Genomic DNA, 23,993 nt, shown 5'->3' on the forward strand with positions numbered 1-23,993 from the left:
CCTAAGAGGCAGTGCAAGATATCAGGGTAAGACTGACATCTTTTGTATGAGGACAGAGATGAAGAACCTCTCTGTTATCTCAAGCATTTCAACTCCGGCCCAACCTGCGATCCTCACCACAGCAAAATAAAGCTGGATAACAGAACTCATTCTTTTTTTTTCCCCCCCAAACTCATTCTTTTTAGAGGTAATCTGCTGTACCTACACCTGTCTCTTGGAGATCTTACCTGACCCCCCCAACCACCACACACACACCCCATAATGTTCTCCTTGAAAAAAGTTAGGGTAAATGTAAGAGGTTTTTTTTTTCCTTTTTGTAAAATAGTACCCTTATAAATTGGCACCTTTACTCACTGCTTGTCTGACCACCATGTTCAGTTTTGAGGTAGAAGCTGTCTTTAATCCCTGTTTTACTGGTGAGAAAACTGAGGGTCAGGCAAGTTGAATAATGTGCTTTGTTTGTTTTGAATTGCTGTGTAACAAATTACTACAAATTTACTGGTTTACTACACACACACATTTATTATCTCACAGTTTCTGTGGGTCATGAGTCAGGCACAGGTTAGTTGGGGCCTCTGCTCAGGGTCATAGAAAACTGCAGTCAAGGTGACAGTTGGGCTGTGTTCTCATCTGGAGCTCTAGGTCCCCTCAACTAACGTGGCTGCTGGCAGAATTTAGTTCTTGCATCTGCATGAGAGATGCACCATTTTTGCATCTTTTTACTGGCTGTTAGGTGGAAACTGCCTTCTGCTCCAGAAGTCATTGCCACATGACCCCCTTCACTGGTCCTCCCACATCATGTTAGCTTATTTCTTCAAGCCCACTCTCTGACATTAGGGAGGGCACCAGACCCTTTTTTAAAGGACTCCTTAATTAGGTCTGGCCCATATAAGGTAATCTCCTTTTTGTTAATTCAAAATCAGCTGAAGAGGAGAAGCCCTAGTTAAATCTGAAATATCCCTTTGGCCATTTACTGTAGCATAATAATGGGATTCATATCTCATCATGTTCACAAAGTCTACCCACACTCAAGGGGAGGAGATAATATAAGGTGGGTAAATCACGAGGTCAGGAATTTTGGAGACCGTTTTAGAATCCTGCCTACCAACATGCACAGTCACCTATCAGCTAATTGGCAAAGCAGTATTCTCTTTAAGCGGAGTATTTATCAAAATCATTATGTTGAACTGCCTCAAAAACAAAAAAAAGTTAACTACCAAAAAAAATTTTAATATTCCAAATACCTGACATTTATGAATAATTTAATAATTAGTACCATTAACAGAAGTATCAGCTATGTCAATACCTAAAAATGCACATATGTAAGGAACAAAAATAAGACGATAAAATAATGCATATGTGCCATTGTTATGTTGCTAATACATGAATTAGGAAATATATGATAATGTTAAATAGCTGATTTAAGTTTCCGGGCCTTTAAAATATTTACCTGTCATTTTAAAAATATAATGATTCTCTAAAAAGATAGCTTACCAAACAAAATAGCAGATGATAAATGTTAAATATTGTTTTGACAGTAAGTGCTACAGAAGTTCAGAGCAGGGGAGATTAATGTGGACTAGAATTTCCCTTTAGTTGTAAAATAAGGTTAACTTTTTTATGAGGTAGTTTATCATAAATTTTGCCCTAGGACTAGTTTCTTTTCTGGAGCTTGCAACTTATTCAGTGTCATCTGCTCAGTGTAAAGGATTACGTGGCCCAGAAGTGGTGGCTCATTCTCAGTTGAATAGAACTCCTTTAGTATTGCTGTAGAAACTCAAAATCTTCCAAGTCATTGTAATATCAGAAGATAGGAAACATGGTGTTCCTGTGTATCTGTTGACGCTTTTTTTTTTTTAATTTTATTTATTTATTTGACAGAGATCACAACTAGGCAGAGAGGCAGCCAGAGAGAGAAAGGGGGAAGCAGGCTCCCCACTGAGCAGAGAGCCCGATGTGGGGCTCAATCCCAGGACCCTGGGACCATGACCTGAAGGCAGAGGCTTTAACCCACTGAGCCACCCAGATACCCCTGTTGATGCTTTTTACCAGTCAGTTCATCATTTTCAACTATTGCAAAGTTAATTGGCAGGATTTTTTTCTACCTTCTGCTAGGGATCGCAATTATTCATTTATTCCATGTCTCCAGAATAAGATAAGCATCTCAACTATTTATGAGTTCTAATTTTAAAAAGAGGTTGTGGTAGACTGAATAATGCCCCCCCCCCCCCGCCAATATACCCATGTCCTAATTCCTGGAACCCATGAATGTCTCTTTATATGACACAAGGGATTTTATATGACAAGAGACTTTATAGATGTGATTAAGTTAATGATCTTGAGATTAGGAAAGTATCCAGGATTATCTGGGTGAGCCCCATGTTATCAACAATCCTATAAGAGAGACAAAGGAGGAATCAGATGCCCCCACGATACAGATCAGTGGTTCTCAAAGTATGATCCCAGGCGAACAGCATCAGTATCATCTGGCAACTGGCTAAACATGCAGCTTCTCCAGCTCTGCTCCAGACTTCCTGAATGCGAAACTCTGGGGATGAAGCCCAGCAGTTCACATTTAACAGTTCCTCCAGGTGATTCTGATACATGCTAATGTTTGAGAATCACTGGTATAAACTAAGTTTTGCTCTCCCTGATAGAACAGGCCTGAGGCTAAAATACTGGAAAGCTCACTCTATTGGCCTGCCAAAGGTAATTTGCAACTACTTCCTTCCTGCATGAGTTGTATCAGGCTATAATCACTTGGACAGCTTAATTGAAAAATCACTTATGTTTATAGCTGAAATTAAATATGTTTTATATTTAAATAACTGCTTTTGATTAGAATCATATTTTGGGGGAAGTGCTTCATTTTATTTGTGTGCTGTAAATATATTCATAAAAACTCGTCAAATTTCTAGCGGTAACTAACATCCTATTCAGTATAAGATGAAATGTTTTTTATCAAATTTCACTGTGTGTAATGGACAGAGTGTATTAGAAGGGGTATTTAAGGTGGCTGAGTAGATTTCTTCGCTTAGTATTTGAAAGTAAACATTGTAAGACATTAACATTTAATGTTTTTGCCTCTTCTCAAAGTTGATTTTATGTAACCCCCATCATTTGCAACTCCTGTTGTCTTGCTTAAGCAGCAAATAGCAACACTTTCTTTTTCTCATCCTTATGGATTTACTGAAATATAGATTGTTTGAAAATGGTTTTAGCTTTGTGGCGCATGTCTGTTCAGCTATGTGAATATGATTGTTTTTTATTTAAAAGGACAAAACAACAACTCTGTTTTGTTAAACATATATCATTGATTTCTGAAAAGCCAAAAGAACCCATTTCACTGTGCTCTTATCTGACAAATGATCTTTCGGTTCCCTTTAGGCATCCAATAGGAAAAGCACTCTTCAGTCTTCAGCTATGGAACTAGATGGTTCCTACTTGAGTGTAGCCAAATCACAAACCTGCTATCAAACCAAGCAGAGGCCTAAGTCTACAAACCAGGACTCCGCTTCAGAAGCCCTTCTGGATTTTAGGAATAATTCTTTGAAACCAGCAGACTTTCATTATCCCGGAACAGACCTAGACAGGGTACCGTCAGAGACCAGAACATGTGATTATGGATCCCCAGGGAGAAAACTAGCAGATGCAGTCCCTACAGAGAAGGTTCCACTAGCGGAATTAAAGATGAAAGAATGCCAAACCCTGAAGCCTATTCCATCCAGTCAGTGTTGTGGTCATAGACTTTCTGAAAACTCAGATCCTATTCCTGAAAGCCATCCTACACACATAGCCCCTCAATATTCCAGAACACATCCAGAATCATGCAGTTATTGTGGGCTTTCCTGGACATCCCGGATGCATGGTCAAGGGACACAGCAGTCTAGTGAAACTGATGTCAAAAAGCAACTCTCAGAAAATAGAAGGCACCAACTTATGCTTCAGAAAATGGAGCTGGAAATTGAAAAAGAGCGCCTTCAGCATCTGCTGACCCAGCAGGAGACAAAACTTCTCCTAAAACAGCAGCAGCTTCATCAGTCTCGACTGGATTATAATTGGTAAGTCTTGCTTATTCTTTGAGCAGTGTCTATAGCTTGGAAAACATGGTATAAAGTTACTATTGTGCTACTGTAACACTTGCGAAGGAACAGAGGTTTCTCAGGGGCATGGCTTGCTCAAGATGCATACTTACTAGGACAACTAAATAAATTCCACTACCTGCTTTGGAAGACTTGGAAGATTACCTTGTCTTCCAGAATGTTAGCTTAAAATATCTACTTCTTAGTGGTCCATTGTCATTTTTACTGGACGCCAAAGAGAATATATTTTTTTAAAGGATATGATTGTATAAAAACCCTTGTTGTTTGTGGTCATTATAGGGAATATTGGGCATTAAGTAAAAAATTGAGACTTCAGGATATGGAATCAAATTGTGAAGCAGAGTGATTGACTATTACCATTCCATATTTATGTCTATCCACCATAATATAAAATATAACAAATGATAGGAACCTTTTCATTTCAGCCTTTTCTCATCATGAAGCATAACCTATTTGATAACCAATTCCTCTAACTTTACCCACATTTAAACTCTTCCTCCCTTAAGGATTCTTCCCTAAGAATAATGTTTCAAAAACTAAATTGGTATTTTGAGATTATATAGCTCAGCATAGTTTTCCATGCCGCATCATAAAGTTGGCCATCTTAATTTATTCAAGCAAAATTATTAATAAACAGACATAGTTATATTTTAAACACAATGCTTTATTATGTTATTTAACATATTTGACATATTCCACCAGTGGAGTTAAAGATGAAAGAATGTTCAAATAACATATTTTAAACATGATATGTCATTTATGTCTTTAAAAAATAAATTACAAGTTGTCATAGGGAAGGGCTTGTATAAGTATAGATAGATAGATATAGATATATAGATATGGAGATATATATATCCCTGTCATTTCCTTCTTGATCAAGCTATTTCCCCATTTGTACACACTCATACATGCTATATAGACACACTTAGTATGAATGTCATTTTCTTTTACTTCTTAATTTTCTCTCACTTAAAAATTCTGCCTAATATTTTTTAGATTCTAATTTCTTTGAGAGCTCATCTTGACATTTTTCCATTGGTGTAATACTTTCTTGGAACCGGAAATGCTCTTCCTCTTTCTCTTCATTCGTGGTCAGACAGTTCTACTCTTCATTGTCAAAAGCTGGGGGCTTTTAATGTAACTGAAAATGCAGGCTCTTATAACAAGATTGTCACCAAACGCCCAAGGTTGCTTCAGTTTTATGACCCCAGTCTCTAATCCTCCAGTTAATGTGTAGTCTCTCCTAAGAATGTTATTTAGCAAACATTATGGAATTCCTGTGATATGTGAGAAATGGTTCTAGGCACTTAGGATAGAAAAGTGAATCAAATGTGGTCTTTAAAGAGGGCACAGACCAGCAGGGGAGAATGGATAATTTTGGAATAGGTTTCATGTTCATTTGAACAGCACTATTTATTGAAATAATGCTACATGATGATGGTAAATAGACATTGTGTTCATCTAAAAGCACTATTTATTAAAATAATGCTGCATAATGACAATAAAGTCTTTATTGTTCTCTTGATCATCCTAGCTTAGATGAGAGAGCTGTGAAACAATTTTTGAGCATGTTTTATTTACGTATAAATTGCAAAAGTTTATACATATTTATAGAGCTCTTACAAACTTTTTATTTTGAAATAATTAGGGATTGACAGGAAATTGTGAAAATAGTAGAGGTTCCCCTCCAGTTTCTCCCAATGGCTATGTCTTACATAATTATAATGCAATGTCAAAATGAGTAAATTAACATTGGTACAATGTGTGTGTCTAGATCTGTGCCATTTTAATCACATGTGTAGACTTGCATAACCACCACAGCAGTCAAAATATAGAATTATTTTATCGCTATCAAGATTTCCTTTTTACTACCCTATTTGAGCTGCCCACCCTTATCTACCCCCACTAACCATTGGAACCCACTAATCTATTGTTTATATCTGTAATTTAGGCATTTCGAGAATGTTATATAAATCGTACAGTGTGTGTACTTTTGATATTGGCCTTTTTCACTCAGTATGATGTTCTTAAGATCCTTCTAGGCTGTTACATATACTGTACCTTTTGATTGCAGAGTCATAGTCCATGGTATGGTTATACCATGATCTGTTTAACCATTTATCTATTGAAGGACAACTTGGTTTTTTGGCCTGTTACAAATAAAGCAGCTATGTACATTTTTATACAAGTTTCCATGTGGACTAAGATTCTCACTTTTACAAATTAAAGCTAGCACTGTGATTGCTAGATCATATGATAAGTGTATATTTGGTTTAAAAAAGACTAAATCTGCATTTAGCTTATATATTTATTATATCATACTTCTTCACCAGCAATGTATCAGGGACTTTTTCCCTACATCCTTACCAGCATTTGGAATAGTCACAAATTTTTTATTTTGCCTGTTGTAATCTGTATATAATGATATTTTGTTGTGGTCTTAATTTGAATTTCTCAAATGGTAATGATACTGAAAATCTCTTCATTTGCTTGTTTGCCCTTCTTCCATCTTTTTGGGTAAATTGTCTCTTTTGTCTTCCTTCTTACTGGATTGCTTAAGGTTTGTTTGTTTTTTTACTGTTGAATTTTGAGAGCTTTTTATATATTCTAGATATGTCCTTTTTCAGATATGTGGATTGCAAATATTTCCTCCGATTCTGTAGCTTATTCTTTTAATCTATTAACAAGATCTTTCACATAACAAAAGGTATTAATTTTGATGAAGTTTAACTTATCAGTTTTTCTTGTAGATTATATAAAGTTTTTATCATGAATGTTTGTTGAATTTTCTCAAATCTTGTTTATGCATCAATTGATGTGATTGTGTGATTTTTTTTTAATTTAGCCTGATAATATGACAGATTACATTTACTGATTTTTAAATATTGCCCTAGTGTTGTATCTCTGGAAAATAAGCCCCATTTGATTATAGTATAAAGTACTTTTTATATATTATCAAATTCCATTTACTAGTATTTTGTTAAGGGCATTTGCATCAATATTGGTCAGAGATTTTGGTCTTTTTTTGGTACTATCTGTGTCTAATTTTGTTATCAAGATAATACTGGTCTCATTTATTTCATTCATTTCTCTTATCATTTTCCTCCTTGTGCTTGCTTTGGATTTATCTTGCTCTCCTATTTTTAAATTTCTTAAGGTGGGAGCTTAGATTACTGATTAGAGACTTCTTTTCTGGTGGAAGAATTTACTGCTATACATTTCTGTCTCAGCAGTTAAGTAGAGTTTTGGTATGTTCGTGTGTTCACTTAGTATAATGTTCTTCTAGGTTCATCCATTGTGTTGCAACTGTCTAGATATTCTTCTTTCTCATGACTGAATTTTACATATGTGTATATATGTTATGTTATATTATATTATATTAATATTTATTTATTACATATATAAGATATTATAGATATATCTTTTTAAATCCATTTGTTGACAGGCACTTAGGTTGTTTTCATTACAAGTAACAGTGCAATGAACATGGGAGTAAAGCTATCTCTTCAAGATACTAACTTCATTTCCTTTAAATAGATATCCAAAAGTAGGATTGCTGGATCTTATAGTTGTTCTATTTCTAGTTTTCTTGAGAAATCTTCACACTGCTTTTTAATAGTGGCTGTACTAACTTACATTCCCACTAACAGTGTATAGGGATTCCTTTTCTCCATATCCCGCCCAACGTTTATGTTTTTTTTTCCTTTTGATCAAAGCCAGCCTAACAGGTGTGAAGCAATACCTATTGTAGTTTTGATTTGTATTTCCCTAACAGTTAGTGATGTTGAGCATCTTTTCATGTACCTGTTAGTCACTTGTTTGTCTTCTTTGGAAAAATGTCTTTTCAGTGCCTCTTCCCATTTTTCAATTGGGTTGTTTGGTTTTTTGCTAGTGAGTTGTGTAAGTTCCTTGTATATTTTGAGTATTAACTTCTAATCACCCTTATCATATATATAATTAACCCCATATCATATATATAATTTCCAAATATTTTCTCTCATTCCATAGGTTGCCTTTTCACTTTTATTATTTATTTTGCTGTGCAGAAGCCTTTTATCTTGATGTAGTCCCACTTATTTTTGCTATTGTTGCCTGAGCTTTTGGTGTCAAATCCAAAAAATCATTGCCAAGACCAATGTCAAGGAACTTATTCCCTGTTTTCTTCCATTAGTTTTACAATTTCAGGTCTTAGATTTAAGTCTTTAATCCAGTTAAGATTAATTTCTTATTCTAAGTGTTTTGTTGTTTTTGATTCATTTGTAAGTGTATAGAAATGCAACTGATATTTGTATGTTGATTTTGTATCCTGCAAATTTAGTGAATTCATTCATTAGTTCTAACAGTTCTTTGGTGGCATCTTCATTGTTTTTTCTAGATAAGATTGTGTCACCTGCAAACAGATGATTTTACTTTTCTTTCTTATTGGGATATCTTTTATTTCTTTTTCTTGCCTAATTACTCTGGTTGGTACTTCCAATATTATGTTGAATAAAAATGGGAAGAATAGATATCCTTGTCTTGTTCTTCATCTTACAGAAAAGTTTTCAACCTTTCACCATTAAATATGATATTAGTAGTGAGCTTGTGATATATGGCCCTTGATTATATTGAGGTATGTTCTTCCTAAGTTCTTGAGACCTTTATCATGAAAGGATGTTAAATTGTGCTAAATGCTTTTCCTGCATTTATTGAGATGATCCAGGATTTTTAATCCTTTATTCTATTAATGTGATAAAATCCATTTGATAGTATTTTGTTGAGAATTTATTTCATTTATATTCATTAGAGATATTGACTATTTTTTTTTTCTTTGTAGTGTCCTTAACTAGCTTTGGTATTAGGCTAATGCTGCCTTATAGAATGAGTTTGGGAGTGTTCCTTCCTATTGGATTTTTTGGAAGAATTTTATTTTATTTTATTTTTAAAGATTTATTTTACTTTAGAGAGAGATAAAATGGGTGTAGAGGACTGAGGGAGAGAGGGAGGGAAAGAGAATCCTTAAGCAGACTCTGTTGTATTCAGAGCCCCACGTAAGACTGTCTCACAACCCTGAGATCATGACCTGAGCCAAAACCAAGAATCAGACACTTAACTGACTGCACAAACCAGATGCCCCGGAAGAATTTTAGAAGGATTTGCATTAATTCTTCTTAAAATGCTTAGCATAATTTACCAATTAAACTCTTCAGCCCTGGATTTTTCTTTGTTGGAAGGTATTTGGTCACTTATTTAATCTCCTTAGTCATTTTGGTCTGTTAAGATTTTCTGTTTCATTATTTAGTCTTGGTAGGTAGTATATGCCTAGGAATTTATCATTTCTTCTAGGCTATCTGATATTTTGGCATGCAACTGTTTATAGTAGACTCTTATGATCCTTTGTAATTCTGTGCTGTCAGTTATAATTTCTTCTCTTTCATTTCTGATTTAAATATTTGAGTCTTCTCTCTAGTTCTTCTTAGTTTATCTAAAAGTTTGTTAATTTTGCTATTCTCTCAGAAAACCAGCTTTTAGTTTCAGTAACCCTTTCTGTTATTTTTCTGGTCTCTATTTCTGCTCTGGTCATTATTATTATCTTCCTTCAACTAACTTTGGCCTTAGTTTGTTTTTCTTCTTATGGTTCCGTGAGGTGTAAATGTAGGTTATTTATTGGAGATCTTTCTTTTTTCTTAATGTAGACATTAACACTATAAATTAACACTATAAACTTCCTTCTTAGAACTGTTTTTGCTGCTGGGACGCCTGGGTGGCTCAGTTGGTTGGACGACTGCCTTCGGCTCAGGTCATGATCCCACAGTCCCGGGATCGAGTCCCGCATCGGGCTCGCAGCTCCATGGGGAGTCTGCTTCGCTCTCTGACCTTCTCCTCGCTCATGCTCTCTCTCACTGTCTCTCTCTCAAATAAATAAGTAAAATCTTTAAAAAAAAATTGTTTTTGCTGTATTCCATAAGTTTTAGTACATTGTGTTTCTATTTCCATTTGTTTCAAGATGTTTTTTGGTTTCCCTACTGATTTCTTCTTTCACTCATCAATTGTTCAGGAGTGTATTGTTTAATTTCCACTTATGTGTGAATTTTCCAACTTTCCTCCTGTTTCTTACTGACTTCTAGTTTTATTCCATCATGTTTGGAAAAAGTATTATTTCAGTCTTTTTAAATTTGTTAAGAGTTGTTTTGGAAAATGTTGTATTTATACCTGAAAAGAATACATATTCTGCTGCTGTTGGATGGAATGTTCTGTATCTGTCTAGTAGGTCTTTTTCATATAAAGTATATTCAAGTGTAGTGTTTCTTTGATGTTTGGATAATCTATCCATTGTTAAAAGTGTGGTTTTGAAGTCATCTATTATTGTATTGTTGTTTATTTCTCCCTTCAGATGTGTTAGTATTTGCTTAATAAATGTAGGTGCCACAGTGTGAAGTACATATATATTTACAATTGCTAATATACTCTTGATTACTCAACCTTTTATTATTATATAGTGATTTTGTCTCTTTTTACAATTTTTGATTTGTCAGTTTTGTCTGGTATAAGTAGAGCTACCCCTCCTCTCTGAACTTACCTACTGCCTAACTATATGTCACTACCAAATATTATTATTAAATTTTAAGTTCCCAAAGGGTAGTTAATCTGCACATTTTTATTTGTATATTACTGTGCATAGTTAGTTGTAGTTATGAGTGTCTTTGACAATGGAAATGATACTGTTTTAATAATAGTTTTCCCTTTTTGTGGTTTTATTTCATGGTTAAAGAATATACTTTACAGATTATCATTTCTAAAACTGAACCAGCAAATATTTCTAAAAAATTTAGAAAGATGGGTAGAAAAGGTCACATATTATGTGCCAGTAATTAATTGCCACTCGGACTTCTGGTAGAACATGCTAATTTCTTTATTTGCCTTCCCTCCTCAGTACATCAAAGATTGGGCTAAGTTAGCATTGTTGGATAGAATTTCTCCCAGTTTTGGCAGGGCAAGGGACATTTTTCTGTGATCCTGAGAAAACACATTGGTCAGTGAGACGGAGGCCCAGCTTTTTGAACTGTCAATATGGGAAGTAGTTTCCTCCTATGAATATATTGGGCAGGGTCAATGATATTTGATGTTACCAGAACTCCCATGAAGACTCTTGTGATCAAAATGCACTTGCTTAGGAATGAATAGAGAGAAACTTAAAATTTCTAGAGAGGAAACTTAAAGTACTCCTAAAGCATTTATAATGTTGACATTCTGAATGTTATTCTGACCAACTCAGTCTTCCCTAGCTCCTCTATAAATAAAGAAAATTTAAGTTCCTGTAAAATGAATTTGTGTTTATTTTATTTTATTTATATCATGTGTGTATTTAGGAAGTACCCATTTATTTTGACAGATTGAGTTTTAATTTGAAAATAATCTCTGGAGGTCTAGCTGAAAGGTTACCATTCAGTTTCTTAGGTTCCACAGGATTAGAAATTCTCTAAATTTACTTTTTCAGGTTAAGAACTCAAGCTGCATTTAAGTCAAGAGAACTCCTTGCTGCTAAAGAGTTTACCAAACCCCGAGAGTTCAATCTGGATATGAATGGGGATGACTCTGGACCAAGGTAAACCTGACTGACCGGTGAAAGCAAGAACATGTAGGACACAGATATTAAGGATATGTTTGGTATCTATTTATAGCTTTCTACAGGTCCAGGTTTCTGATAATAAGAATAAATACATTCTCACTATAAAATTTTTAAAAATATAGGGGAGTGTAAAGAAGAAAATAAAAATCATTCATGATCCTACCATTCAGAGATAATCCTTTGAACCTTCTCCCCCTTTCTTTCTTTCTTTTATAATATATCCTATATTGAGTAATGGGAGCTATGCTTATGAAGAATTTTAATTATGCTTTTTTTCACTGAATCAGTATTTTCTGATACCGTAATTTATTTTATGAAAAGTTGATACTAATTTATTCAACAAATATTTATTATCTGACATATTTTTCTATGTTGCCCTAGTATTGTATAATCCAGGCTTATACTATTATAAATGTGCCTTGAAGAATATTTCTATGAATAAATTTTTTACTTTATCTCTATCTTTGTCTTTGATATAGATTCTATAACTGAAACTACTGACTCAAAGTATATGAATCCTTTTAAAATCCTTGATTCACATTATCCAGTTGCTTTCCATAAAAGTTAAATCAGTTTTTACCACCAGAGCTGTGTTTGAGAATTCTCTTTTCATGAAATTTGAAGAATTTGTGGCCATTATTTTTTCAAAAACTTTTTTTGCCTATTCTCTTTCTTCTTTCCTTTTTGTATTTCATTTACAGGTATATTAGGCCTTTAAGGAAGTCCTTGACTCTTCTAATTTTTTTTCTTTATTCTTCATAGCGGATAATTTTTATTGATCTGTCTCAAATTCATCAACTCTTCTGTTATTTCCAGACTGCTTTTAAGCCTGTAGAATGATTTATTTTTATTTAGATAATGGATTTTTTTAGTTTTAGGCTTTCCATTTGGATCTTTGTTTAAATTTTCTATTTCTCTGATGAACTTTCCTTTTTTATTCATTACAAGTATATTTTTCCTTTAAAATACTTTTCTCCAATTCTAACACCTGAATCATCTTGGGGTTTGTCTCATTGGTCAACTTTTCTCTTGAGTATTGGTCATTTGTACATTTGTACATTCCTTTGTACATTTAGCAAATTTTTTTATTGTTTCCTAGTATTGTGAATGACTCTGGAATTCAATTATAAACCCTCTAAACAATGTTAATTTTTATATGGTAGCAAGCAGTTTACTTAACTGAATTCAAATTGCAAGCTCTGTTTCCCTTGAGCAACAGTGAAAATCACTGCTGAGCTCTTTTAATTGGGGCAGATGTTTGAGTCTGCCCTATTTGCAGGTAGTTCAGGGGTCAGCCACAACTGGCAGGGTTGTTACACAGAATTTGAGGCTTTCGGTCTTTCTCTCTTACCTCTCCAGGATTTTTCTCTTTTCATGTGCTTTGGTCAGCTCAGACTCTGTCCTCTGGTTCTTTAAGATTGACCTTCAGCTGAAAGCCATTTAAAAAAAAGAAAAAAAAAATGAAGAACTCTCCCAGTGCCAGTCTTTTTTCAAGTGCTGATCCTCTTCCAGTTTCTGCTTGTTTTCAATGACTCTTCAGTGCTTCAGGTTTGGTTTTTGTTTTGTTTTGTTCTGTTTTGTTTTTGTTTTTTCTTCCCAGTGTTTTAATTGTTAACTATGGGAGTTTGGTCCTATAGAAACTACTCATCCAGTGTAAAAAAAACCTAAGAATTCTCGTTTCAGACAATTCTGCCATCTTTTAATTTTGGTAAAATACACAGAATGTACCATCTCAGCCATTTTTTAGTGTACAGTTCAGTAGTACTAAGTATATTCACATTTTTATGTAACCAATCTCCAGAACTTTTTTATCTTGCAAAATTGAATCACCATACCCATCAAACTGCTCTACATTTCCTCTCCCGGTAGGGAGCACCTGACAACCACCTTTCTACTGTCCATTTCTATAAGTTTGACTACTCCATTACCTCATATAAGTGAAATCATACAGTATTTGTCTTCTTATGACTTGCTGTAATTTATTTTTTATTTAATTTTTACTGTTTGATATCAAGCACATGGATAGTTTAAAAACTCCACTAGTTAAACAAGGCTTATGCAAAATAGCAGCCTCCTCTGCAGTGGAGAAGCAGTACTCCCAATTTTCACTCTTCAGAGAGAAGAAGTTTTGACTGTTTTAGATGTTTCTTCTTTTATCTGTTTCTTCTAGCATTATATCCACATTTCTGAAAAACAGACTTCTGTAGGCATTGAGTACTAGCTTTCTTCTATGAACGATGGTGACTTAGCTCTCACAGATAACCATCTGTTGGCTTTCTCCCTCTCTCCTCGCATGTCCTCATATTTCTTCCTTCTCCCCTCCTTTCCTTTTCCACTTCCCCCCTAATATACATACCCATACACGGGTGTAAAAATAATATTTCCCTTTTCCCTTCATTCTGTCCTTGCAATATAGCTATATCATAAGATGGTTACAATAAGATTGTATCTATTTTATACACAGCAGGTCCATGTACTATATGATTATTAAATTTAATTTCCATATAATTTTTTTCTTTAGAGCTTAGAAATACCTTATTTAATTTTCTGTGTACTCGTTGATTTGTTCATTCATTCAAATATTTATAAAGTTTCCTGCAAGGTATTAGACACATTCTAAACTTTGGGGGATGTAGCAATGCACAAAAGAAAAATTTCTGACCTTGCACAATTTACATTCTCACATCTTATAATTCCCAAACTCACCCAGAAAGTTTAATACTCTGAATATATTTAAACACATTAGTTATTCTATCATGTCTTCATTACATTCTTTTGCTGCTTTATTCCCTTCTTTTTTCTTTATTTTTTGGTTTTTTAAGATATCCCTCCTGGAGCCCTCTGTAATCCTGCTATATATATTACTTGCTTCCTTTAAATGCTGATAAGCCAGAAGAAGAAATTAACTCATACCTATAATCTCATCATCTAAAGAAAATACATAACTTCTAGATCTTATTTCTTTATGGTATATGATATGTATTATATTACATATTTTGTTTCATATCCAACTTTTTAAAATTCAAGTGTAGTTAGCATACAGTGTCATATTTGTTTCAGGTATACAAATAATGATTCAACAATTTTGTACATCACTCAGTGCTCATCAGCGTAAGCATACCCTTGATCACTTCGATCTACTTCACCCATCCCCCTACCCACCTCCTCTCCGGTAACCATCAGTTTGTTCTGTATATTTTGTTTGTCTCTTTATTCTTTGTTTGGTTGGTTTACTCCTTAAATTTCACATCTGAGTGAAATCATATGGTATTTGTCTTTCTCTGTCTGACTTATTTCACTTAGCATTATAGAATACCCTCTAGTTCATCTGTGTTGTCATGAATGGCAAGATATCATTCTGACTGGGGCGAGTGGGTGGCTCAGTGGGTTAAAGCTTCTGCCTTCAGCTTGGGGGATGATGTCAGGGTTCTGGGATGGATCCCAACATCGGCCTGTCTACTGAGCAGAGAGTCCGTTTCCCTTTCTCTCTCTGCCTGCCTCTCTGCCTACTTGTGATCTCTGTCTGTCAAATAAATTAAAAAAAAAAAAAAAGATATCATTCTGACTAACTGATATTCGGGGGGGTGCATGTGGGCACACGTGCACACACCCACACGCATCACATCTTTTTTTTTTTTTAATTCCAATATAATTAACATACAGCGTTAGTTTCAGGTGTACGTTATAATGATTCAGCAATTCTATACATTATTCAGTGCTTGTCAAGATAACTGTACTCTTAGTTCCCTTTACCTATTTTTACCCATTCCCCCACCCTTCTGTTCTATAGTTAAGAGTCTGGTTTGGGGTTTTTCTCTTTATTTTTCCTTTTCATTTGTTTTGTTTCTTAAATTCCACATATGAGTGAAATCGTGTGGTATTTCTCTTCTCTGATGGACTTAGTTCACTTATCATAATACTTTCTAGATCCATCCATGTTGTTGTAAATGGCAAGTTTTAATTATTTTTTATGGCTAAGAAATACTCCATTGTACATATATACCACATCCTTTTCCATTCATTTATAGATGGACACTTGGGTTGCTTCCATATCTTGGCTATTGTAAATAATGCTGCAATAAACACAGGAGTGTATGTGTCTTTTTGAAGAGATGGCTTTGTTTTCTTGAAGTAGATGCTCAATACTGAAATTACTGGATCATATGGGAATTCTATTTTTAATATTTTGAAGAAATTCCAGGGCACCTGGGTGGCTCAGTGGGTTAAGCCTCTGCCTTCAGCTCAGGTCATGATCTCAGGGTCCTGGGATCGAGCCCCACATTGGGATCTCTGCTCAGCAGGGAGTCTGCTCTCTCTCTCTCTCTCTCTCTCTCTCTCTTTCTCTGCCTGCCTCTCTGCCTACTTGTGATCTCTATCAAATAAATAAATAAAATCTTAAAAAAAAAAAAAGAAAGCAAGAAATTCCAGACTGTTTTCTACAGTGGCTGTACCAATTTGCATTCCCACCAATGGTGGATGAGGGCCTTATTCTCTACTTCTTAGCCTATATGTGTTATTTCTTGGTTTTTTTTTTGTTTTTTTTTTTTTTTTAATTTTAGCCGTTCTGACAGATGTATGGTGATATCTCATTGTAATTTTGATTTCCATTTCCCTGATGATTAGTGTTGAGGATCTTTTCAGGTGTCTGTTGGCCATGTATGTCTTCTTTAGAAAAATGTCTATTCGGGTTCTCTACCCAGTTTTTAATTGGATTATTCAGTTTTGGGGGTATCAAATTCCATAAGTTCTTTATATATTTTGAATAGTAACCCCTTTAATAAGATGATTATATGATCTTTATTCTTTCTCTTATTAATGTGATGTATCACACTGATTAATTTGTGAATATTGAATCACTCTTGCATCCCTAGAATAAACCTTACTTTATAGAGGTAGATGATTTTTTAATGTAATGTTGGATTTGGTTTGCTAATATTTTGTTGAGGATTTTTGCATCTATGTTTATCAGAGATATTGATCTATAATTTTTTTGGCTTTGGATCTTTTTTTGGTTTTGGTGTTTGTTTTTGGGAGGGGTGGGTTGTTTTGGTCTTTTTGGTTTCTTATAGTATCTTTACCTAGTTTTGGTATCTGGTAATCGTAGAATGAATTTGGAAGCTCTCCTTCTTCTATGTTTTGGAATAGTTTGAGAAGAATAGGTATTAACTCTTCTTTAAGTGTTTGGTAGAATTAATCTGTGAAGCCATCTGTCCTGAACTTCGGTTTCTTTTTTTTCTTTAATTTTCTTTTTAAATTTCCTTTCAGTATTGCAGAATTCACTGTTTATGCACCACATCCAGTGCTCCATGCAATACGTGCCCTCCATAATACCCACCACCAGGCTCACCCAACCCCCTGCCCCCCTCCCCTCCAAAACCCTCAGTTTGTTTCTCAGAGTCCTTAGTCTTTCATGGTTCATCTCTCCCTCCAATTCCCCCAACTCACTTCTCCTCTCCATCTCTCTTGGGAGTTTTTTTTTATTACTGATTGAATTTCATTGGCTAGAAATGGGTCTGCTCAACTTTTCTATTTCTGATTCAGTTTTGGATGTTTACATGTTTCTAGGAATTTATCTATTTCTTCTAGATTGTCCTGTTTGTTGGCCTATAACTTTTATAATTCTTTGTATTTCTGTAGTGCTGGTTGTTCTATCTCCTTCATTTCTGATTTTACTTATGTGAGTCTTTTTTTTTTTTTTTCTTATTGAATCTGGCTAAAGGTTTATCAATTTTGTTTAACTGTTCAAAGAACCATCTCCTGGTTTCATTCAGCTGTTCTATTGTTTCTTTAATCTCTGTTACATTTATTTCTATTCTAATCTTTACCATTTCCTTCCTTCTGCTGGCTTTGGGTTTTGTTTGGTCATATTTTTCTAGCTCCTCTAGGTGTAAAGTTAGGTTGTTTATGTGAGATTTTTCTTGTTTCTTGAGATTGGCCAGTATTATAATCTTCCCTCTTAGAACAACTTTAGCTGTATCCCGAAGATTTTGGACTGCTGTGTTTTCATTTTCATTTGTCTCTCTATATATTTTTATTTCCTCTTTGATTTACTGGTTGACCCATTCATTGTTTAGTAGCATGTTATTTTTCCTCCATATATTTGTGTTCTTTCCTGATTTTTTCTTATGACTGGTTTCTGGTTTCATATTGTTGTGTTCAGAAAAGATGCATAATATGATTTCAGAGTTTGGGTTTTTTTTTTTTTTTTTTTAAGATTTCATTTATTTATTTATTTGCCAGAGAGAGAGAGAGAGAACACAAGTAGAGCAGCAGGCAGAGGTAAAGGCAGAAGCAGGCACCCCACTGAGCAGAGAGCCCTAGGTGTGGGACTCGATCCCAGAACCTTGGGACCATGACCCAAGCCGAAGGCAGACGTTTAAGTGACTGAGCCACCCAGGTGCCCCAATTTCAGGTTTTTTTTTTGGTGTAATGCGATCTATTCTGGGGAATGTTCCATGTATACTTGAAAAGAATGTATATTCTACTGTTTGGGGATAGAAAGTACTTTTTTTTTTAAGATTTTATTTATTTATTTGAGAAAGACAAGGAACACAAGCAGGGTAGGTGGTAGAGGGAGAGGAAGAAGCATGCTCCCCACAGAACAGGGAGCCAAATGCTGGGCTTAAACCTAGGACACTGAGATCATGATCTGAGCCAAAGGCAGACACATAACCGACCGAGCCACTCAGGCACCTCAGGATAGAATATTCTGAATATATATGTTACGTTCATGTGGTCCAGTGTGTAATATTCCAATTTACTTTTAGTTATACTTCGATAACTATAGATATACTATGATATATTTTGGATGTTTGGATTATCCTGGATTATCTGGGTGGGCCCAGTCTAATTACAAGCCCCCAAAAGTGGGTCCGTGCTGCGTCCAAGAGATGAAAGGAAAGGAGAAGGAGAGATTCCAAGCACAAGAGTGACTTAACCTGTCATTGCTGGTTTTGAAAATGGAGGGAGGAGGTCACAAGCCAAGGAATGCAAGTAGCTTCTAGAAGCTTGGGACAGTCCTCAGCTGACAGCCATGAAGGAAATGGGGACCTCAATCTTCTAACTGCCAGGAACTGAATTCTGCCAACAACCCAGATGAGCAAGGAAACATCCTCTCTTAGACCTCCAGAAAGGAACATAGCCTATACCTCACAGTGAGACCTGTGTCAGACTTCTGACCTACAGAACTGTAGAACAATACATTTGTGTTGTCAAAGCCAATAAATTTGTGATAATTCATTTTAGCAGCAATAGAAAATTAATAAAAATACTAACTTGTTTTTTTATAAAAGCATATTAGTCTGTGGTTTCTTTATATACTGTAACTTATCCAGCACTTCTATTTTTGGGCATTCAGGTTGTTTTAAGTTCTTTACCACTATGCATAAGACTAAAACAAGCATGACTGTACTTATAGCCTTATGTTCAGGTACTTATATATTTTTTTAGAATAAATTCCCCAACATGAATAAGTCAGAGGCTATTTTTACATAAAGATATTTTGATATAAGTTAGAGTTATAAATTGTAATAGTTCATGCCAATTTTCTTTTCCTAAAGATTGTAGCAATGCATACTCCTGCTTGCAACTCATGAAAGTTTTCATCACTGCTGTTCGGGTAAGTGGAGTGAGTGCTTTACAAACTAGCACTCCAGTGTAAGAGATGGACATGTTTTAAAAGTTTAAGTGCACCTGGGCATGCATGTCCTACATTCCAATTATGATAAAAACGAGGGAAGACTATACACTGCTTCCAAAAAAATATTTCCTAATATGCCTTTTATCATATCATAGACCTTTTAAAATATTAATCTACATTGTAAGAGTTTGAATAAACTCTGGCAACTGCTTCCAAAGTCTGACAGTCTTTGGAAATCCAAGAATTCTTACTCAACAGCACTTAAATTATTTAATCTAATGTGAGATTCAAAGAAGTAAAGGCAATGAATTCATCTGTCTCCTTGATTCATTTGGCTATGAAAATGATAGTCTTCACTAACCCAGAAAGAGGTAGAGATGGGTCAAGGGGTCAAGGGAGAATACATACAGCTTGAGAAGCCTTTGCAGAATGATTTAAATAAAAAATGTCTGTTGATTTTAGAAAATATAATATAAAATTGTTGTGGGAAATGATCTTCTTTCTACCTTGCAAGCTTTTTTGATTTTGCCAGTGGAATTCCCTAGATAAAATTTAATTTTAAGTTAAATTTTGTTTATTTGGAAATTTAAATTACCTTAGTATTAAAAATGTGTATTTAAAATATTAAACTTACTCAAGTGAGGCATTAAGAATTTGGAACTAAAATAAATGAGATAATGAGGAAGTGAAAAACATATTTTTTATAATTAACAGCTCATTTTGAGTTAATTATATACAATTACCAAAATCTAATTGCAATTTATTTTCTATTATCTGTGGGAAGAATCACAGGCAAGGGAGCTTACATTGCTGCCTTCCTGCATAAATGCTATAGAATGAAAATAAATAATATGTGAGGCCTTAATGACAAATAAGAGCAAATAGTAGGGCACAGCTGAGCCAAACCACTGGAAGATAATTACCACATGAAAGATGATAATGACCTAAAGAGTCACAAGAACTCTGATTGCTTATAGGTTTTCTGGTTTGTTTTTTAGTTACTTTGGTGTCTTTTTGTTGGCTATGCAAAGATGACCCTTACAAATTAACATTAATTCTATAATTCTGCAGATTTCTAAAAATCTGACCATTTTGTATTTTTGTATAATACTGAGCAACAAAATTTTTATTAGACATCTATTAATATTAATTTAAAAACTGGCTTGCTAAGCACTACAGGAAATATACAGAATCTCCTACCATCAAGAAAAACTGGCTTGCTAAGTACTACAGGAAACATATAGAATCCCCTACCATCAAGTACTCTAATAGGAGAGTAAGGCAAATATCCCAATATTTATCACCTATTAGATAGTATAAGGGCTACAAAGGAAACGCAAATTAAGGAAAGGTTTTTGAAGATGTACTATTTGAAACAAGCCCTAAAAGATAGGATAAAATTTCGATGGGTTAGGGGCATCTTTGGTTGTGTATGTGTGTTTCATGTGGGTGAAGACATGCAGAGAGTCTGAGTGAAGGAAGATAATCACACGGTATGTGAAGGGCATAGCAGGAAGTATACTTTAGTTTTACAGGAAGTGCAAGGGAAAATGAAATTAAGATTAAAATCATAACTTGGGTTACATTATGAATGGGTTTAAATATCAGAACAAAGGTTTTGGATCCATGTGACTGGAAGAATAAAAACGTCAGGAAAAGGAATTGATTTTGTGATAGCGATGCTTAATTTTATTTTAAAGACCATTGGAATGAGGGTCAAGAATACCAGGTTTTAGTCCTTCCAGAAATTAGCCAGTGACTTTAAAGATAATGCTATGCTCTTCAGTCCCCTTGCCTATAAACAGAAACTTCAACTAGATTTTCAGTTTCTTCCATCTCTAACCTGATTATCTAATTATTAAACAGATTGGATTTCCAATCCAAGGTACCTAGTATATAAGTAGAAATTTGAATTTAAATCTCCTAAGAGAAATTTAAGTTAGAGGTTTAGATTTGGGAGTCATCTAGATTGATGTTGCCCCTGTAGGAATGAGTATTAGTTTCTGAGAAAAAGTTCAGAGAAATGTAAACAGAACCTTTGAAAATGCCTAGGTGTAAGAGTCTGAAAAAACAGGAGTGACAATCTGAAAAGCTGTCAAAGAAACGGGCTAGGGCCGTGTCATAGAAGCAAAAGAGGAAAAGCAGAAATTTGGTTGAAAGAGTATGATTTTGGAGTGAGGAATGATTTGAAATATTGATAATCCTGAGAAGTAACTGGTGAAAGAAAAGATTGCAAGATGAGTAATTGATGGAGCCCAGTCCTAAAAAGGGTAGGATGATTAATTTCTATCACTGGTCAACCTTTCACTTAATTGTTATAGGCTTCTCTTTCTCCACTTGTACTTACACCTACCCCTTCTTCCCTTTTTTCTACACATTTTACCAGTGTGACTTTATCTAGGTCCTTGGCTTCAAATATTATCTATATGTTAGTGGCTCCCAAATTTGTTTCTACAGGACTGACCTTTCCCCCTAATCATTAAACCCATGGATCTTGTCTGTACAAGACTTCTACTAAACTGTCTGGTAGGTATCTTACAGATAATAAAGCTAAATTTCCCTTTTCTACCCCCCACTTCATATTCACCCCATCCAAAACTTCATTTCAATAAATACTAGCCAATCAAGGCAAAAAATGTCCTTCACTTCTCTCCGTTCTTCTCTCTCCCCTCACAAGCAATCCATAAGATATTGTTTTATTTCTTTTTTTAAAAAAGATTTTATTTATTTATTCGACAGAGAGAGATCACAAGTAGGCAGAGAGGTAGACAGAGAGAGGGGAAGGGAAGCAGGCTCCCTGCTGAGCAGAGAGCCCAATGCAGGGCTCCATCCCAGGATGCTGGGATCATGACCTGAGCTGAAGACAGAGGCTTTAGCCCACTGAGCCACCCAGGTGCCCCAAGATATTGTTTTATTTCTATTCTACCTCCAAAATGTATGTATTCCTCCCAACAATAGTTCAAACCTGAGCTTCTATATTCTCCCATCCAAGTACTAACCAGGCCCGACCCTGCTTAGCTTCCAAGATCAGACGAGATCGGGCGCGTTCAGGGTGGTATGGCCGTAGACTGAGCTTCTATATTCTATAAAGAGTTCTGTTCTTACCCGCACACAATTCATTTTCCACAGCAGATGGAAAGATCATTTAAAAATAACAGTCTACCCCAGCCTAAAATTTTCAGATTCCTCAATCATGTAGAATGAAATCTAAAATCTTTTGCCTGTCTTAGAATATTCTACACGATCACCTTCTGCTTACCTCATTTCATACAACTCTCCTTCTTAAATGTTTACTGACCCTTTCTTAAAATTTGAACTTCTTACCATGGCCTTTAGGTTCCTTTATGTTTTTTCTTCCTTGAATCCTATATTCCAATTTCATTAGCCTTGGTCTTCTTTCAGTTTCTAGTATATGCTGCAGCATACCTATAGCTGTCTTTGGCACTCTTAACCCTGTTCTTCCTTGTGTTAACTTTTTTTAGATGAGAGCTTAAATATGATCTCCTAAGAGGGTACTTTCCTGATCACCTATGTATAGCATGTGTCTCTCATTGTTCCCTGTTTTAGTATTCTGAATTCTCATACCACCACCACCCAACTTTAAGATTCATGAGGGCAAGGATCACAGTGTCTTGTTATATATGATACATTATAACATATCTTCTATAGGTTATGAAGATTAAATATTCATCATATAGTATGTGTTCATAAAATATTGGTGCAATGGATTTTTTAAAATCTCAATCTTCTCATTAGCAAATGAAGTGAAATCATCTACTAAGAAAGGTGGCTGGTTAAGGACAGTATCTGGGAGGAGGAAAGAGATACCTGGAAAAATCTCAGGGGAAGGTATAATAAGAAGTCATTAAAGGGATGATTAAGAAGTGTTATATCTGTATTATAAAAATTATTAAAATTCCCTTAAGTTAATAAGGCAAACTACCCTAAGAGGCAACTCTCAGAAGAATAAACCCAAAGAGCCAACACATATATAAAGTCTTCTGACAACTAATCATGGGAAAATAAAAATTAAAAACAATGGAAACAGATGAAAAACCTAAATGTGAGACAGGAATCCCTCAAAATCCTGGAAGAGAACACGGGCAGCTACCTCTTTGACCTCAGACACAGCAAGTTCCAACTAGACACATCTCAGAAGACAAGGGAAACAAAGGCAGAAATGAGCTATTAGGACTTTATCAAAATAAAAAGCTTTTGCACAGCAAAAGAAACAGTTGACGAAACCAAAAGATGACCTACAGAATGGGAGAAGATATTTGCAAATAACCTTTCAGATAAAGGGCTAGTATCCAAAATCTGTAAAGAACTTAACAAACTCCACACCAAAACAACAAATAATCCAATCAAGGAATGGGCAGAAGATACAGACATTTTTCCAAGGAAGACATACAAATGGCCAATGGACACATGAAGAAATACTCAACATCACTTGGCATCAAGGAAATACAAATCAAAACCACAATGGGATGCCAGCTCACACCAGTCAGAATGGCTAAAATTAACATGTCAGGAAACAACAGATGTTGGTGAGGATGTGGAGAAAGTGGTGGTAGAAATGGAAGCTGAAACAGCCACTCTGGAAAATAGTATGGAGGTTCCAAAAGAAGTTAAAAATAGAGCT

General features: G+C 34.9%; 1 protein-coding gene across 5 annotated transcripts in view; it reads left to right on the forward strand.

Annotated features, from left to right (window-relative positions):
* Positions 1-23,993, forward strand: part of KIAA1328 (KIAA1328 ortholog) — a 322,870-nt gene that overhangs the window by 194,867 nt on the left and 104,010 nt on the right. For 4 of the 5 annotated variants that reach the window (XM_045065526.1, XM_004752260.3, XM_045065528.1 and 1 more), the window contains 2 exons: positions 3,388-4,061; positions 11,581-11,688. In XM_045065526.1, coding sequence (XP_044921461.1) covers positions 3,388-4,061; positions 11,581-11,688 — 782 coding nt within the window. The remainder of the gene's footprint in view (positions 1-3,387; positions 4,062-11,580; positions 11,689-23,993) is intronic. The other variant, XM_045065527.1, reaches the window with a different exon arrangement.

This window comes from Mustela putorius, unplaced genomic scaffold (genome assembly GCF_011764305.1).
Source record: "Mustela putorius furo isolate JIRA1106 unplaced genomic scaffold, ASM1176430v1.1 tig00003858_pilon_pilon_pilon, whole genome shotgun sequence".
Taxonomy (NCBI): domain Eukaryota; kingdom Metazoa; phylum Chordata; class Mammalia; order Carnivora; family Mustelidae; genus Mustela; species Mustela putorius.